This window comes from Cyclospora cayetanensis, unplaced genomic scaffold, assembly GCF_002999335.1.
Source record: "Cyclospora cayetanensis isolate NF1_C8 unplaced genomic scaffold, CcayRef3 CcayRef3_contig_65, whole genome shotgun sequence".
Lineage (NCBI taxonomy): Eukaryota > Apicomplexa > Conoidasida > Eucoccidiorida > Eimeriidae > Cyclospora > Cyclospora cayetanensis.
The window spans coordinates 182,334-199,478 of record NW_020312646.1 but is presented as its reverse complement, the minus strand read 5'-3'; the positions used below and the strand labels follow the sequence as shown (position 1 = coordinate 199,478).

The window sequence follows — 17,145 nt, the reverse complement described above, 5'->3', positions numbered from 1 at the left end:
GCGGACGACACATGTGCGATCCCGGAGACACCAACCCTCCTATGCTGCTTTAGAGGCTTGGTAGGGGTAGCGGATCCTGATGTGGAAGAACATCGTGCTTGCCTGCTGTCTGGACGCGTTGGTGCAGCACTTTCCTCTAGCGCGCACTGGCCTAGACGCCCAATGAGGATCAATTCCAGGCTTTGATATGTGTGCAGGCGTGTATGCATTAGAGAGTTGTGTGAGATTTGAGTCCGTTCGGTGCCGTGTGACCCTCCGAGGCTTGCACGTCTTCTGCACTGCATCGTGGGCTTGGTGGGTGTGAAATGGTGAATTGGGAGACGCTTGAGGATGACCGCATAGTTCAGCTGAGGGGTTATTATTACGCCTCCATGCAGACTATTCTTTCGCTCCTATCTGATAAGCTGTCTTGCAAACGTGTGTCGGTGTGTATATATGTGCTGTACGCTGGTCACCTGTGTCTCTTGATTGCCCCTCGGAGTCGCTGCCGTTTATGGACGTCCTCTGTACTGCATCGTGGGCTTGGTGGGTGTGAAATGGTGAATTGGAAGACGCTGGAGGATGATCGCATAGTTCAGCTGAGGGGTATTATCACGCCGCCATGCAGACTATTCTTTCGCTCCTATCTGATAAGCTGTCTTGCAAACGTGTGTCGGTGTGTATATATGTGCTGTACGCTGGTCACCTGTGTGTCTTAATTGCCCCTCGGAGTCGCTGCCGTTTATGGACGTCCTCTGTACTGCATTGTGTGCTTGGTGGGTGTGAAATGGTGAATTGGAAGACGCTGGAGGATGACCGCATAGTTCAGCTGAGGGGTATTATTACGCCTCCATGCAGACTATTCTTTCGCTCCTATCTGATGAGCTGTCTTGCAAACGTGTGTCGGTGTGTATATATGTGCTGTACGCTGGTCACCTGTGTCTCTTGATTGCCCCTCGGAGTCGCTGCCGTTTATGGCACTTCGTGCGGCTGCGGTGATGGCTTCTAAGGCGTGTTCCTCGTGGCAAGTGGTCGGGATGCTGCTTATCTTTTTGTTGCCACTGCGAGCGGTGAGCGCGCCTATAGAGGGCTGGCGGAGAAGCCGTTGGTTCTTCGGTGTAGGAGAGAGGCCTAGGGTGAAGCGTTGACTTGGGGTTAATAGAATGGCCGTTAGGGCTGCCAGTGCTCGTATATTTGGTGTGGCGAATAATTAGGGCGTAGCGTAGTTTAGCTGAGAAGACGCACGGTCTTGCACTGGAGACAAAGTCCGCTTTAAGTGAAGGCCAAATCGTTCCTCGTCTGTTTGTTATTGGGAAAAGGGGCCCTCTGAAGCCGACCGAGCCTCGGCGTATCCTCAAATTGCGGGGTCATACTGCTTTTTGTGGCGTTGTCGAGTCCGCCTAGTGGCGGCTAAGGGTGGCTTCTTAGTTCGCTCAAGGCGGGTGCGTGCGCTGCCGAGAAGGGCGAGTGTTTTGCTCCTATTGGGTCGCGTGCATAGTTCGCGCGTCGGTCCTGCGTATCGTTGGGTAGCGGCAACTCGGCCTGACCGTGCAGCAGTGTGAACGCGGAGGAGGCAGGGGTGGTCTCGAGTGACTATTTGTTTTCAAGCAATCGGTTCCCCTCTGGGCAAGGATGCCTCCCTTCACCGCGATGATAGAACAAGGAGCAGGCAGCACTTGGCAGCAAAGCGCCTGAGCGCATACGAGCTGCGCTTCACCCGTGTAGATTGGGGCACGGGTCACCTCTATTCCGCGAATCAGGCTGTAAGACGCTGTAGGCGCAGCCGTCGTGTCTCGCGACATGTACAGTTCATTGTGCCCCTTTGGGAGAGAGGGAGAGACGTCAGCTAAGGCCTTTATGAAGCGGCCCTGAGTGAATGTGGTGAGGAGGGCGTGGCGGTTCTCCCGAAGGAGGCTTTTGTAGTGTGCAGCCCTTAGTGTTCGCTACCCGAAAGAGGTCGATTGCACTCGCTGAGGGTTGGATGTGCGAGGGTAATATTCTCAAAAAGTGGTCTGCGCAGCAGCGCAGCCGCCCTGGAGCGCACAGCCCAATTATGTCGTAGGCGGCTGCGTTCGGTAGGGTGGCAGTAACGGTTTGCAAATCCTTGAGGGGTGGGAACTGGGGGAGAACTAAGAAGACGGATGGCCAGCTCTTCTGTATGGAGGGCAGATATCTGACCGAGGTTGTGAGGAGGGGTGACTAGCAACTAGGCGTGCCGACATGTTTGTGCGCGCAGAGGCTGCAGTGTATCACGAGGGCTAGAACCTTCATCTCAGCGGATAGGGGGCCCACACGAGACGGGGCCCCTGGGGCTGTAACACGTGGAGAGGCTGCGGTGATCGCACGAAGGGGTGTAAACGGATACAAGGTGACAACTCGCCTCCTTGCCGGCCAAAAGGCGGCGCATGCATCTCAGTGTTAAACCCCTTTCCCCCCGTCCTTCCCCTCCACTCCCCGATTGCACAGCCAGCCGCTTTAACACCGATCGAGCAAGCGTGCCCCTCTCCCCTTCTAAAATCTCCCTCACTCTCGCTTTCCTTCGCCTCAGGGCATGCATGGACTTTTACCACCCACCACTACTAGGCGTTGAGCGCTCCGATGGTGTCGGCGTGCAGTTGCTCTCTAGTGACCCGCCGTCTGCAAGCGCATGCACAAACATAAGATGTTTCGCGAAGACATGGCAATAAAAAGGGCAGACTGAACGCGCTGGCAAGACAATCGCGTGCTTCCGCCGCGTAGGGGGTGGTACCACCCACGGGGTGGGGTGGGTGGTGGGGGAAACACGCGCGGCGCTCGCAAGAACGGCCCGGAGCTGCTGCTATGGCTTGCCTGTGCAAATAGGGGATTTTAGCCTTATCCTTCTGATGCCGCAGATGTAGCCAGATAGGATGCCGCCTCGAATTCAGACGATGGTTGCTGCGAGCGTACAGACACTCGGCAAGCGGCAGCTCCCGCACAACTGCTGCTCTCTCATCGACTAGAGGAAGGGCCCCCCCCCCCGATCCTGCAGCATCGCTCGAGGCCCCTGGTGCGGCGGTGGGGGCCCTCCACGTGTCAGCCTCTACTGCGACGCTCCACAGACGCCGAATTCTGAGCAGAACAAAAAGACACACACAAATCCACACGGCCTTGTCGCATGCGAGGAGACAGTCCATGCATGCATCCCCTATGGCGAGTTGGCAGCCATTGTGCCCTCTCACACCAAAAGAAAGGATTTTCGCAGGCCAACTTGTGCGTTGCACAGGAAGGCAGAGAGGGTGGCGGCAGCAGCGGCAGACAGACACAGAGACACAATTCGAGACGTGCCTCAGAGGGCGTCTGGCGTGTGGGAAAGCGTAAAAAATATATATATATGAGGGGGAGGGGATCAATCTTAAGGACGACGGACCGGCCTTTTTCAAAGTATGGCAAACGAGCAAGCGAGACGCTGCCACCACTGGTAGCTCCTTCTCTCTCGACATCCTTCGCAACTTTAACGAGGTGAGGGGGAAGACAGGGGTAGCCACCAACTGAGGAAGGCGAGTCAGTGCCGGGAGCTCTCACACCAGGACGGCCAATACCACTAAAGCACCGTCCAGACTCTGCGGAGGGTTCTAGGATGTTGAGGATATGCTCTACAGCGGGGGTATACACGCAGCGCAGCGCAGGCTGCAAGTATCGCGCCTCATTGAAGGCATACAGCTTTGCGTGGTGACGAGTTCCTGCAGGCAACCGTCCACACGCTCCTACGGGGTCCCCATGCACGATGAACGCAAACCCTCACGGGATGCCACGAAGGGGGCATGCACCCTGCAGCTAGCTCTCCAAATACACTTTTGCTAGCGGCTTGGCGGGGGAGGAAGGTAGCTAGGTGGCAAGGTAGGTAGGTAGGTAGGCAGGTAGCAAGGGAAGTAAGTAAGTAGATAGGTAGCAAGGGAAGTACATAAGTAGATAGGTAGGTAGGTAGCAAGGGAAGCAAGTAGGTAGGTAGGTAGCAAGGGAAGTACATAAGTAGATAGGTGGGTAGGTAGCAAGGGAAGTAAGTAGGTAGGTAGCAAGGTAGCGTCGCAGAGAGTGAAGGGAGTTTCGCCGCTGTGCATCTAGCTTGGCCGTCGATGTGTATGTGTGTGAGCATGTGGGAAGATGGTGGTGATGGTGGTGGCAGCGTGTGTGGGAATAGATTGCTGGGGACGAAGGGGGGGAGAATCACGAGATGCGCAATGCGGAGAGAAGGGGCGATGGACGAGAAAAGAGGTAGACACAGAGAGAGAGAGAGACAGCGTTGGTGGAGCATGCAGTTGCGGCCGGAGAAGGCGAGGAAACTGCAACAGAGATAGGTGTGGATATATATGTATATATATGTGTGTATATCTATCAACGCATGCGTAGTACCGAGCAAAGGCCAGGCCTTTGAGCTTTCTGGTTCCCACTTTTTCGTGTTGCCGTCCGGGAGCGGTGAGGGGTTGAAGTTCTCCCTCCTCCATCCCCATCTGTGCGGAGCAGAAGCGCAAGTTGCGAAGGAAAGGGGGCAGATCGAGAAAGACTTCTCTTCATGAGCAGCTCAGCAGCGCCGAGAGGCGTCTGCGTGCAGCTCCCCCCCGGCTTCGGTGAGCCCTCGAGCTCATCGAAAGCAGCCGCTTCTACCACAGTGAAGGCCCTCCCTTCTCTACACGCGGCTCGAAGGAAGGAAGCCTCAGCGTTCGTTCCGCGTGCAATGCCTTTATTCCCCCCTGGTGCCTGCTGGCTGATGGAGCCGGGGTCGAAGAAAGCGAGGGTGCTCACCGGGGGACGAAGATGTCTTTCCGCTGATGCCGATAGAGTCCGCGTTTGAGATAGCGCTGACCAGGCCCCCAATTGAGGCCAGAAATGGGGTAAATGCCTCCCCTGTGCCCCCCTCGCGGCATGGTGCCTCCGCTGGTGGCTGTGATACACCCCAGGCAGCCGCTGGGAACAGCCTGAGGGGCTTTTTCGCATGCACTGAACTCGAAATGCGCGTGGCTACCTTCTTTTGAGGCCCCTAAAGGCGCGAAACAGAGGGGCGCTAATGCTGCGCCCACGCCGGGAGGGCCCCTCTGCTCCGCTGGGTGTATCGCACGGAGCCAGCAGGAGGGCGAAGCGGTGACTGGGGCCCCCGCGAAGGCTGCAAATCACGGGAAGAGCGTCTCTTTGAAAATTTAATTTGCTTGGAGAGAGAGAGAGAGGAGGCGAGAAGGTCCTCTGCGCAAGCAGCCTCCTTGGCTTGCCGTCCCCGCCGGGGGTCGTGTGCTCCTCTATCTCCTAGAGGCCCCACAAGGGCCTTCCTCCTCCTAAAAATCCGATGAGTCTCGTCTTTAAGCGGCTCGAGCAAGAAAGTGTCTCTTCAAAATCCATTAAAAAGGGTCCGAAGGAGTTTTTTCGCGGCTCTTCTAGGCTTTGCTTGGCTTGAGTTTCAAGCAGAACGGCTGCCCTCATCGGGGGGCAGAGGGGCCCCCGCCCCCCCCCTATCCCTTCTCCGCTGCCTCTCGAGTCGGCGGCAGTGCCGTCTGACGGTGTAACACAGCTGCCAAGCATTGCTTCTTCTCGCTCCTCTTCATACGAAGCTCTGCTGCTCGTCATTCAGCTCTATCAATAGCCGTGGCAGTGCTTCGAGGTGAGGCCCCGTAAAACGTCCAGCCCGCTGGGTGTCGTGGCGATCGCCACAACCACGCAAGCAGTCTTTTGGCCTCCTCCTCTTCCTCCGAGCATATACACATTATATGTACATATATATACACATACGCACGCAAAGATCCCCCGGGAAGGTCCCTTCGAGACGCTGAAACAAAGGAACGCTACACCGCGGCAAAAAAGCGTCCAAGGAAAAGAAGGCCGCCGGAGAAGAAGAGAGAGAGAGAAAGGAAGAGAAGCAGAGAGAGATATATGTAATAGACGGGTGCTCTCAGACCAGCAGACGGTTTCTGTTCTTGAAGCTTCCCCTGACTGGCACACACCCACGAGCACGTGCAGGGAGTCTTCTCCATCGACCTCTTCTCGCGCTTTGTCGCCGCACATATAAGGCTCCTCTGTAACACCGCTGGATGCACTTCCAATGCCTTCCTCCCTAGGCCTAGGCTGGAGGGCCTTAGTGGTGGTTGCAGTCAACTCCGCCCAGCCCCTTCTCGTAGATCTCGCAAAGTCGCACGGCTCGCCACACGTAGGGGCCTTGAAAACGCTTAACTTGAATCCACGCACTGCCCCTGCCACACGCTATGCCTTTTTTTGGCGCGGTTCCTCATGAACGCAAGCGCGTAGGCCATGTCTTTACGCCGCTCTGGCTGCAGCAGGCGTTCTTTGGAGGGCGTGCCTCCTGTCTCGATGGGCTGCTCTGTGCTTCGCCGCATGCATGCATGTGTGTGTGTGTGTGTGTGTGCGTTTTCCCAGCCGAGCTGCTGCCTCTTTGTGCTGCCCATCTTTGGTTCCATGGCCCTCGTGGGGATATTTACGTGCGGCGACAAGAGACGGCTGGGGATTTCCCATTGGCTCCGTGCGTCGTATATCTGCCTCGTCGACTTAGCGCATCAAGCCCTAGAGAAGGGTGAGCTTCTACTTGCACGAGAGGACGTGCGAGATCTCCCTTCCCAATCCTTGCACAGCCCTTGGTTTTCTTCCTGTGGCAGGCGTAGTGCCTGGCCTGGCTGCACGCACGATTAGAACCTCGATCTGTAGTGTATCCATGAACAGTGACGCTTCCTGTCTTACGACTTTGGCTTACGAACGATTTCTGAGGTTGGTGAATGTTATTGCTACTCCTCTTCCGCATGCCTCCGTCCTGGTGTGCGTGTATGTGTGGATGTATGTGTCTGTGTGTGTCTGTGTGTGTGTGTGTCTGTGTGTGTCTGTGTGTGTCTGTGTGTGTCTGTGTGTGTCTGCGCTGGTTGCCCCTTCTCCTCGGCATTCTAAGTTGCGTTTCTTTGAAATTATTCGGAAAGCTGCTTCCAAGGACTAGCTTGTTTGTGCCTCGCATGCATGCACGCCCTTACCTTGCCTTGGGGCTTTATCCTGCCTCGCCAACACCACCCTTGCATGGCGCACCGTCCGTGCGGCTCGACTCCTTCGTGATGCGATGCAGCTGGCCTCGTCTATGCAGGCAGTGCTCTCTACTTGGTCGCTTCCAGCTTCTCTGTCGTGTGGATCGCCTTGTTGTCGGTGTGCCTGCTAGGCAGGCAGCTCAGCGCGCTGCAGTGGTTTGGCCTTGCAACCATCACTGCAGGTTTTTCGCTTCGCGTTGCTCAGATCTCGAGCGGCTCTTGGGAAGTGGGGGCACATGGAGCCTCTGAAATACTGGGTATGGCCCTTGTCACTGCGGCGCAGATCCTCGTAAGGCCTCCTTTAGGCTGGCAGCACCGAGACACGGCATGCAGCGTATCCCCCTCTATTCGCTGCAGGAAGGCAGAGTCGTTTCCTTGCTTTTAGCGTCTCGTGGTCTCTTCATATTACTTCTACTACTGCTACTACTACTACTGCCACTGCCGCTGCTTCGCCCTGTCTTTACCATAGTTGCTCTCCGAGGGAGGTCTCCTTGCGGATGCTTTCGCCAGTCTCTGCTGTCTGGCAGTGCGTGGTGTTCTCTTCCTTGCCTCTGGGGTTGGGCTGCATGCCTTTTAGCCTGGCAGGAAGGCAGTCGGCGTGTGTCTGCTGGCTGCTGCCCCATGCCTTTTAGCCGGGCAGGAGGCCCTCCTACTTGCTTTTGCAGCTTTAAATCAAAACGCTCGCCGTGCCGATTCGCGCTTGAACGCCCAGAGTGTAGCGACCGCGCTTTTCTCTCGCTGCACCCGACACGCGCTTCTGTCATGCCACATGTGTCTCTCTTTTGCGCCTGTGCAGCACGGTCTGGCCTTTGTTCTGAATGAGAAGTACATGACGGACACAAAGGCGGAGATCGAAGGTCCTCAGCTGGTGTTCATGTGCGGGTAAGGAGGGAGAGGGGAGGGTGGAAGAGCTGCCTACGAGAGAATCTCTGCTGAGAGAGAATCTCTGCTGAGAGAGAATCTCTGCTGAGAGAGAATGTCTGCCCGCCCTAAAAAGGCCTGTGGCAGACGGGCTACCCTTCGTATATAGTCCGTCGGTTGAGAGGAGGCTGCAAACTGCACCTTAAGAGCCTGTCAAAGAGAGGGAATGGCTTTGGGGGGAGGGCTGCGGAATGCAGTCAAGCTTGCCCCAATAAAGTCTTGCTGAGGGCTTCAGTAAAGGGCGTCGCTTAAGATATATATGTATATATATCTGCGTAAATATCTTTCTCGAAGCTACCTCAATCTCTCTGTCCCTCCGAACTGCGCTCAGTTTCGTAACTTTAGGCCATATACGCGTCTCGCCATGTGCTGCCTATTTGCCTTCTTCTTTCTCTGCACAGGGTCATCAATACGCTTGGTCTTCTTCTATGGACAGTCTTCTGGACAGTTCCTCGTTGGGAGGCGCTCGTGACGCTGCCCCGACAACAGCAGGGGGGATCTCTTGCGGTGCGCTTCTTGACTTCTTTGAAAGCCATTGCTCTTGTGTTTGGGGGTCTCCCCATCTATGCAAGACATTCGCTCGTGCACCTGCTTTCGGAGCTGACGCTCTTCACAGGCCTTTTCCCATCTGTCGCTGCAGCGCTGTGGGAAAGGAAGAGTCGGGGGGAGTAGCGTGCAGAAAGGCTTTCAGAGGGAATGTCTTTTCTTTGAGGAAGAGACGTGTGTGCCCTCCCGTAACGGAGGCATGCGTACCACGGGGTTGAGGGCACCGTCTTTACAGTCGCCTGGCCCCTGTGCTTTCTTGTTACTCTGTTGCTTCCGGTACTGCTTTTGTACCGGGAGAGAGGGGGAAGGTGGAGGGGCTTGTCAAGTTTCTTCTCCCCCGTAAAGCGGACTGGGGGGGGCGGCTGTGCACCCCATGTGTTTGTTGCTGTCTCGCATGTGCCTTCCCCCGTTGGTGCGTTGGTGCAACCTCCCGCCTGCCCGGCACAGGCGGATCTAGGCAAACGAATACAAATTTGAGAAAAGGAAGCCAGGGGAACCGAAGACCCCGTCTCGCGTGGGGTGTCTGAATGTACGGGCATGCCTGCAGGTGGTTGCTCTCTGCTTTGTTGGATTGACGATCTGTTCGCTGCTCCGTTCGGGTGTTCTGTGGGTTATTTTGAAGCACATGGGGGCTCTCTCTACCGGCATCTTGAAGGTAGGCAGGCCACTTTTTTAAACGGCGACTCTCTGCCGAATTCGTGGGCTGTGCACTCACCCTCGAGGCCCCTCCCAGTGGCACCCCTATTGTTTTTGCTACCTGCAAGTGGCGACCTGCTGGCACTCGCTTACTGCTGTTTGGGAAATGGATCTGTTTTGACTGCAGCTCCTGCTTAGCGTGTGCGAGGCTCTGCTGCTGCTTGCGCAGGCTGTACGAATGGCCGTGGTGACGGTTCTGACGCATATCTTGTTCTGCCAGACGCAAGCATCTCAGTGCCTCTCCCCCATGAAGGCAGCGGCCGCTTCTGTTGTGCGTCTTCTCCCCCGTCTCCCTAGACGTTTTGCGCCACTCAGTCGCGTGCCCCCCGCAAACACCCAGACTTGAGATCCTTTCCTCCTCCCTCCCTGCCAACACGCGACCCGCTGAATGGACGTATCTGCCACCTTGAGTCCACGACTACTCTCCCTCTGCGGTCCCTTTCTCCTTAGAATGGATGATGGCGCCTCTGCAACGCTGCGCATATCCTCACGTTTCTCGGTATTTTTCTGCGCGCGCAGGCAATGTTTGGCGTCCTCGTGTACTCTCTCGCCACCCCCCAAGCAGCCGAGCGGCAGTTGCAAGAAGGCGCAAAGGGAAAAGACATTCAGCGCTCAGAAGCCAAACAACTCCTCACAGGCAGCTATAAATCGCCTCCGAAATTCTTCACTTAAAAACGTTTTCCTTCCACGGGTGGAACGAGTCGTCTAGTAAGGGGTCTGGACGCCGACGCCTCCCGTACGCTGAGGCACCCAATATATACATATATATATATATATATACATATATATATAGGAGGGGCCCCCCGTTCGGCTCGCGGCGTCCAGCATACTAAAAGGGCACTTGGTGCCCTGAGGGTCGTTGAGAACTGAAGTCTGTACACACGAGCCTCCCCGTCAGCACCAGGCACGACTTTGTGTGAAGCTTTCGCCTGTGGAGTTCTCCGCTGCACACCCACGAAAGCCGTGAGAATTATGGCGCTGTGCCTGAGCATCCGCGACCTCAAACGCCCTCCCCCGCATCCCCCACCCCCGAAGCTTTAAAGGCTGCCACTGAGATTCTTCCCGCCAATGTGACGGCTGTTGCCCCTATGTGAGACTGGCGCACATCCTGAGTATACAGGACGGCCGCTTTCTACGAATTGACAGTAACATCACTATGTATAGCAGGGTATTACACTATGGCGACGACCACTACCGGTACAACCCGCTGGCTACCCCTCCTATTCCATCCTCGCCTCACTCTTCTGCACTGCCAGGCTTCAAGCTTTTCTCCCCCGCAGTTCCTCTTGCCCGCACGACAACTGGCGAGAGTGCTACACGCTTCCGCACACCCAGCCCCTCTATACTTCACAGTACGTCTATTCTGACACTAGCTGATGTGTATCGCTACTGCTCTCTGCTCAACTTGGGGTCAGGCGGCGTGCTGCACACTCAAGCACAAGCCCCAAAGGCGCGAGTTCGCCCGCCCGATATTTCGGTTTCTTGACAAACCCTCCAGAGGCCCTTCCGTCCGCATGCAGGCCCGATGCATGCGAAGCCTCCGCCTCAGGCTCCGTCAGGCGAGAGGATCCTAACTGATAACAATACATACTTTCCAGCCAAAGCGGCTCCCTTTAACTTTTGCTAGAGGAGTGCCGTATTAAACACCATGGTCCACCCATCCACCAGGTCTCTTTTCTAAGAAAGACCTCCTACACTGGGAAACCCCTCCTGTGCTTTAGCCCAAAGGCTTGATACAGGAGATATCTTTGCTTCTCGAGGTTGTTCTCGCCCTCCTCCCCCCCTTTAGAGATAAGGGTGGTTCTTCCGGATGGTCCTCTCGACCTTCTCGAACGCTCCTTGAAGATCCTCGATTTCCTCATCCCTAGACTCTCCCTCTTCGTTCACCAGCCCCTTCTTGCTTGTGGAGGGTGGCGGAGCCAACATAATGACGCTGGCTGGCCTCTTTGAGCGGAAGGCGTGGCCTAGAGCCTTCTTGGGGCAAATATATGCATACGGCACGCCCTTCTCCTCGCAAAGAATGGGAATGTGGGCGAGGATCTCGATAGGATACACGTCGGAAGCAAAGAAGACGATGCCAGTCTCCCCCTTTTTAAGGCTCTTGGTCACTTCGTGGACGCCTCGGCGAAGGAGGCGAACGGCCTTGCGAGGACGAGATCCCTCCTTGCTTTTGGAGCGGCATCCCCTCTCCACCACAGACACTGCTTGTATCAACTTCAGGGAACGACGAAGCGCCTTCCCGTCCAGCAAAGGTTCTGCTACTGGTGAAACAAAGGGCACAGGGGCGGCGGGCTGAGCCTCCGACATTTTCCTCGACGCAGGCTGGGCTGATCTGCTGACGGGGAAAGTTGCCTTCTCCGTGTGGAGGCCTTTAATTCTCAAGCAGCATGCAGCAGGGAGAAGCACTCCCCAAGACTCCGATGCGAATGAGGCCCCTTCTACGGGGTTGCGCCGTGGCTGCGGCGACGCTCGTGTGCCCCGCTCTCGCTGTATGGCGTCCTACAGGCACGCTGGGGGAGTTTTTCTCGAGGAATGGAAGTCCTTTACGCAGCTTTTAAGTGTTGCAGCAGCTGCAATGTTGCAAAAAGCGAGGGAGGAACGCGCGGGCAGCCCCACACGAGCAGGGGAAGCCAACACGGCAGCGCAGCGGGTAACTGACTGGCCCCTTCTTGAGTGCTTCTAGTTCATCTGCAGAGGCAGTTATTCCAGATTTCAACGCAGGAAAGAAGGATGCTGATCGCAGCAGACCAGCTCTCAGGCTGCAGCCGTTGCCGCACCCCGAAGAGGGGCTTAAGGGCAGCAGCCCTTACCGGGCAGGCATGCTGCGCATAGAGAGAGAGAGAGATCTACCTCGACGTAGGGAGACCTCCGTGCAGCCTGCTTATAGCCTGCGCCTAATTCAAACGCATCTATATATAGAAAAAAAGAAGTGCAATTTGCGCATTTAAGGCGGTTTGCATGCCCAGGAGGTCGCCGAGAGAAGCGGACGCGCTTATGCCCATGCTGCCCCCTTGCGTCTGCGCCTACTGTGTGTATGCCGCGCTCTCCCTCCGCAGCTATTAGGGTTCACGCCTGAGGAGAGACAGGGTGCTTCGTGGAGGTTCCAGAATTCCTTTTCTTGAGCGCCCGTACTAAAAAGCGGCACAAGGCTCGTAGGCAACTCGATGCGCAGCCCCCTTCGGTTGTCGGCAGCTGCGCCTCCACTTGCGAGGGGCCCTCTGTGCACGGGAGCAGCGACAGTGGGGGCATGCACTACTGCTGGCTATCTGGAGGCGGCGCCAACGGCTGCATTCATTACCGCTTCCAGCGTATTCTTCCCCTGAAGCCATCCATTGCAGCTCACGACTTCCCGTGCCCCCCCTGAGTGCCTTTCAGTTGTATATGCCGCTCCCTCCCGCCGAGACTGCCAAGAAAACACTCACACTTCTCCTACCGAAGGCCGTCGCGCATGCGGCGCACAGTCCCCGAGGCGAGGGCTCTAGAGGCATGAATCCACAGGGCAGGAGGATCTGCAGCAGTCGAGGTTTGATAATAATAATACGGCAGCCTCGGGGAAGGAAAGGAGCGCGAGCTGTTTTATCTGACGGCTGGGGAGTTGAGGATTCGGAAGACAGTTCCTTAGAGTGAAGAAAGGCCTCGATGGATTTGTAAGAGGCGGTTTGGTGTAGGCTGAGGCTGCCGCCTTTGCCAATGAAGCGCCTCATTCCTTGCGCGCGACGCTCCTCCGAAGATCAGGGAGTAGGCCAAGCAGCAGCGACTTTTCACCAGCAGCAACAATATCGATGTCGTGAGGGGGCGGGGGGGGAAGGGGAGGCCACGGTACAAGACAGACGCTGAGGCTTGAGGGAGAACAGAGAGAGACAGAGAGAGAAAAACAGACAGACAGAGAAAAACAGACAGACAGAGAGAAACAGACAGACAGACAGTCAGACAGACAGATCGAGGGGGCGTTTTGGGGGTGGTGAAGGACAGTTGCGCCACAAATTTTTAAGGGAAGACCTTAGGGCGAATGTTAGGGAGCCTCTTTGCGGTCGATTGTAGGGTGTCTGATGATCCGTATTGTGTTGTGTGTGTACGTGTGTGTGTGTATGTGTGTGGCGCTGTGATTTATGTGCAGCCTTTAGGGGATGACTGCGTGCCGTTGGTGTCCACAGATGCCTGTGAGGCGTGTTATTTTCTGTGCCTTAAGGGGGGTGGAGAGGGGCTTGAGGATAGACGGGAGAAAGGAGGCTAGGGAGGGGAAAGGAGGGCTAAGGGGAGAACTGCAACGTCATGATAGAGCGGGTGAAGGGTGTGGTGCCTACTGCTGTGTGGTTGCTGTCTTCCCGTAGTGATCGACCCTTCCTACAGCGACACTCGGACAGTAATTTACATATGGGGGCGCCGTCTGCTGGAAGACTCTTCTGGAGAGCCTCCTGATGGGGAGGGAGGCGCTCAAGGGGGAGGGGGTCGTCCTGGCAGTAGTAGTAGCAGCAGCAGTAAATCTCTCTGTCAGCCTGTGGTGCTCCGTTCGCTCCAAGACGTGCGAGTGGTCGAGGTGGCAGTGGGGGAGACACATGCGCTGTTTCTTTCGGATGGCGGAAAGCTGTTCGCCTATGGAGAGGGGGCTTATGGTCAGCTGGGAAGGGGACAGGTCCAGCTGATGGCGCATACACCGCAGCGCATTCCAGGGATTGAGGGGAGTGTTGTGCAGATTGCCGCGGGGGATTTTCATTCTTTAGCGCTTAGCGATGATGTAAGTCTTTTAGCTTCGTGCGTGCGCCTGTCGCTCTCACCCCTAATTGGCGTTCTCGAGTTTTTCTCCTCTTTTCTTCCCGTTCACGTCTTGAGAAGCTTGCTTTCTTCAAGGCGCTGCACGCTTGGTCTGGCTGTCGCGGACGGCGGAGAGGCGTTGGCTTGTTCGCGGTGTCTTTTTTAGTCTGTCTCTTCTGCAGCACTGGCAGCGGCCAGTTGCGCGACTTTCGTGGATTCCCGGTTTGCTGCTGCGCCGCTGTAGAGGCTTGCTGCGAGCTTGTGGTGTCTGATGTTGTTTGGCTCTTAGGGGGCTGTCTACGCCTGGGGAGCGGCCGACTGTGTTGGCGATGGCAGCGGCACTTGCGCCTTCTCCCCTCGACTTCTGCGTCTAAGCAGCGCACTTCCGACGCGAGGCACCTCCTCTCCTGTCTGCCGTCGCTTAGCTGCTAGATATGCGCAGTCAATGGCACTCATGGCAGGGGGCCACCTCCTCGTGTGGGGGCATGCGATACATGCAAGGTACTTCCAGGTGCCTCGCCTTACGTTTGTCTTTGACCAGCATCACAAAGTCATGCAGCTAGCACTCGGCAAAGCCTTCGCACTGGCCCTCACGGGTTAGTTTGCCACCCTTCCTTTCGCCGCGTGGAGATTGCTTTGCCTCTTTCCTTCGTGCCTCCTGCGCTGCTTGCCCCTCCCTCCACAGAACTATGACTTGCTTCGGAAGTGTGTTTGACATGTAGCAGACTCCACGTACCCCTTTACACGTGGTGTTGCTGCCGCTGCGCGTCCTGTACTCCCTCATCTGCCTGCAGGCCTAACTGTTTTGATGATAACTCTTTTGTGCGCAGAAAGGGGAGAAGTGCTGGCTTGGGGGGATGGCACCTACGGCGAACTCGGTAAGGCAGATAGGTGTCGAGAAGTTCACTCGGAAAAGTGTTCGCCTTCTTGGCTCTGCGCATACGCTCCCTCCCTTTGTTGGAGTCTTTTTTTAGCCCCCAGAGACACGGGGGCACTGTTTGACGCCGCAGATAGGGGGGGCAGTGCTCAGTGTGTTGAGGTGGTCAACGTTAGGCGGGCTGCTCCAGTGTAAGCGTGCCGAGGATGTTGTGCATTGAGACGGGGGGGTGTATGGGTGTGCTTGCGACCATGCAGCTGGGCACACATCCCGTGTAGGGAGTACCCTCTTTGAGGTACTGAGCCTGAAAGATGCGAATAATCAGCCGCTTCCCCCCATCGTGTCGATCTCGGCGGGTGCTCGCCACGCGCTGCTCATTGCGCAGGATCTCCGTTTATGGGCTTTTGGCGACAACCTCGCAGGGCAGTGCGGCGTGCCAGGGCATCAGACTAAGCTGAACACCCCCAAGGTGAGGAGTCTTGAGGGGTCATTAAGCTGCGGGGTTCTAAGCCGCGATGGCAAGTCACTTCTGAGGGAGGGAGAGGCAGGAGGAAGAGTGGAGAGAGGGAGGAACGTGCATGGACGAAGGTGGTTTGCCAGACGGGGAGCCGCGGGCGGGGTCCATGCGTCTCGCCGTGACGGCCACACGACGCCGTGTCATCTGGCTCTTGAGCGAGCTTTTCTTCACGAGATCTTGCTGCGGATCGAGTGTCTCTTTGCAGCTCGTCAAAGTTGGAGAACTCCGATCGCGCGTCGCAAAAGTTGCCTGCGGTCACCGACATTCCGGTTGTATTACCCGTATGTCTCATCTTAGCGGGCACGGGGTTTTGTTTTAGTCAAAGAGCTGAATCAGGCTTCCGTTTTTTTTTCCTTGGGAATGTTAGTGAAGTGCACCCTGAGTGTTGCATTGGGGGCCTTGGGGGGGCCTCTCGAAGGTTGAGCCAAGAATACAGCTGCTAGTTGCCCTGTGCAGAGACAGTGCTGGGCTGGTATTCCTTAATGGATGGCGACTAGAGCATGGTTTGTTGCTCCTAGAAAGCCTGTGGCGAGGCGCGGCTGCGCCGGAGGTTCCATCGTATTGGGTGCTGGGGGGCTTGCGTGCCTTCTGCACTGGGTGTGACTCCGCCTTCTGTTCAGCTAACTCTCTGCTGCGAAGGCATCCTTTCCATGCTCGGTTCGACGGCATGCAAGGGTCGTGCAGCCTTCCCGCCGTCTGTGCTGTGTGGGATGTGCATGCACATGTGCAGCTAGCCACCAGCTGTATTTGTGGGGCCACTCATCAAGCCACAAATTAATCTTTACCGCTGCGGCGGAGGCTGTCATTTCGGGGGAGACTCAGGCGGGCGTTGCGCTGCGTTCCGGGTTGAAGAGCGCGTGCTGCAGAGTGAGCTCACCACGATCTGCCAATCGTTTTTCCCTCTCCCTCTATGTTCGCTTTTTGCTCCATCGCGTGGCTCGCTTCCCCTTGCGCCGGATAGGAAGGTCTTGAGAGACACTCAGTGTCGTGTGTGGGTGGTGTCGTTGTGCGTGGGGGCGTTCCTCCTCAGCCTCGAATGATATACTCCATGCTGCACCAAAAAGTCACGCAGTTGGCTCTGGGCAGTGACTTTACAGTGGTTGTCACGGGAGACGGGGATGCGGAGGAAGCCTCTGAATGTCTGGCGTACAGCAGCGCAACTACGAGCGAAAGCAGCGCCTCTAAAAGCTGGAACTCCTCGCCGCACATTTTGACAGCTGAAGACTTGCATTTGCGCCTCGACATCAGCGGGCTTGACAGCTCAAGGCAGGATGATTCACGGAAGGCATCTGCGAGTGGGTGCGAAGCCCCTTCTGCCAATGGCGTGGGGGCGAAGGTACTACAGCAAAGTAGTGGCCACGAAGGGCCTTAGAGCCCAAGGGCTTGGCGGCACATACTTGATCGGCGCTCTCGCCGTCGCCTTCCCCATCTGCACAGAGAAAGGAGGCGTTTGGGGGGAGTGCTGCGCCGTCGTGACAGTATTTTGTCTCTAAAATCTGAGATTTGGGGATCCCTAGCGTTAGAGCTCCACTAAGACGGACCCCCTTGAATATTTCTGGAGCATTTTTGCTGCGGTCGGTTCCGCTGTTAGGGCACGTGCACTTGAAGTAGTATACGGCGATTGTGCATCAGGCGTGCCCAGGTGCTATTTTTAAGCCTTGTCTTACAACACAGCCAGGTATAGCGATAGGGGGCTCATCACCAGTTGTGTTGCTGCCTTTCGGCAGCCAAGCCCCCCGATGGGCGTGCCTCAAATGTTTGAAGGTATGAAGATTGTGCGGCAAACGGCAGGCAGGACACCCCAGAAGGGAGAGTCTGTTGAAAGCATTTAG

The 17,145-nt window shown here is 56.4% G+C and overlaps 4 protein-coding genes and 1 non-coding gene across 5 annotated transcripts; 3 read left to right on the top strand and 2 right to left on the bottom strand.

Moving 5' to 3' along the window:
- Positions 1 to 319: 319 nt before the first annotated feature.
- On the top strand, positions 320 to 408 carry LOC113146823. Its single transcript, XR_003297363.1, has one exon. It is a non-coding gene; the product is annotated as a small nucleolar RNA snR60/Z15/Z230/Z193/J17 (small nucleolar RNA).
- Positions 409 to 2,558: 2,150 nt separating this feature from the next.
- On the bottom strand, positions 2,559 to 4,862 carry LOC34624172. Its single transcript, XM_026335318.1, has 5 exons — positions 4,741 to 4,862; positions 4,351 to 4,448; positions 3,368 to 3,680; positions 2,809 to 3,069; positions 2,559 to 2,616 (listed from the first exon to the last, which is right to left on the bottom strand). The coding sequence occupies exons 1-5, from the start codon at positions 4,860 to 4,862 to the stop codon at positions 2,559 to 2,561; spliced, it is 852 nt and encodes a 283-aa protein (XP_026191103.1).
- A 1,163-nt stretch (positions 4,863 to 6,025) lies between these two features.
- On the top strand, positions 6,026 to 10,261 carry LOC34622668. The gene is made up of 9 exons (XM_026335316.1): positions 6,026 to 6,130; positions 6,358 to 6,511; positions 7,046 to 7,293; positions 7,801 to 7,886; positions 8,327 to 8,387; positions 9,019 to 9,126; positions 9,337 to 9,486; positions 9,687 to 9,775; positions 10,129 to 10,261. The coding sequence occupies exons 1-9, from the start codon at positions 6,026 to 6,028 to the stop codon at positions 10,259 to 10,261; spliced, it is 1,134 nt and encodes a 377-aa protein (XP_026191101.1).
- A 691-nt stretch (positions 10,262 to 10,952) lies between these two features.
- Positions 10,953 to 11,474, bottom strand: LOC34622666 (H/ACA ribonucleoprotein complex subunit NHP2). The gene has a single exon (XM_022735814.1). It carries the CDS (start codon positions 11,472 to 11,474, stop codon positions 10,953 to 10,955), a length of 522 nt encoding a protein of 173 aa, XP_022591320.1.
- A 1,383-nt stretch (positions 11,475 to 12,857) lies between these two features.
- On the top strand, positions 12,858 to 16,685 carry LOC34622665 (E3 ubiquitin-protein ligase HERC2). Its single transcript, XM_026335315.1, has 9 exons — positions 12,858 to 12,905; positions 13,285 to 13,327; positions 13,499 to 13,902; positions 14,209 to 14,515; positions 14,750 to 14,797; positions 15,054 to 15,265; positions 15,519 to 15,594; positions 16,044 to 16,180; positions 16,344 to 16,685. The coding sequence occupies exons 1-9, from the start codon at positions 12,858 to 12,860 to the stop codon at positions 16,683 to 16,685; spliced, it is 1,617 nt and encodes a 538-aa protein (XP_026191100.1).
- Positions 16,686 to 17,145: the final 460 nt, after the last annotated feature.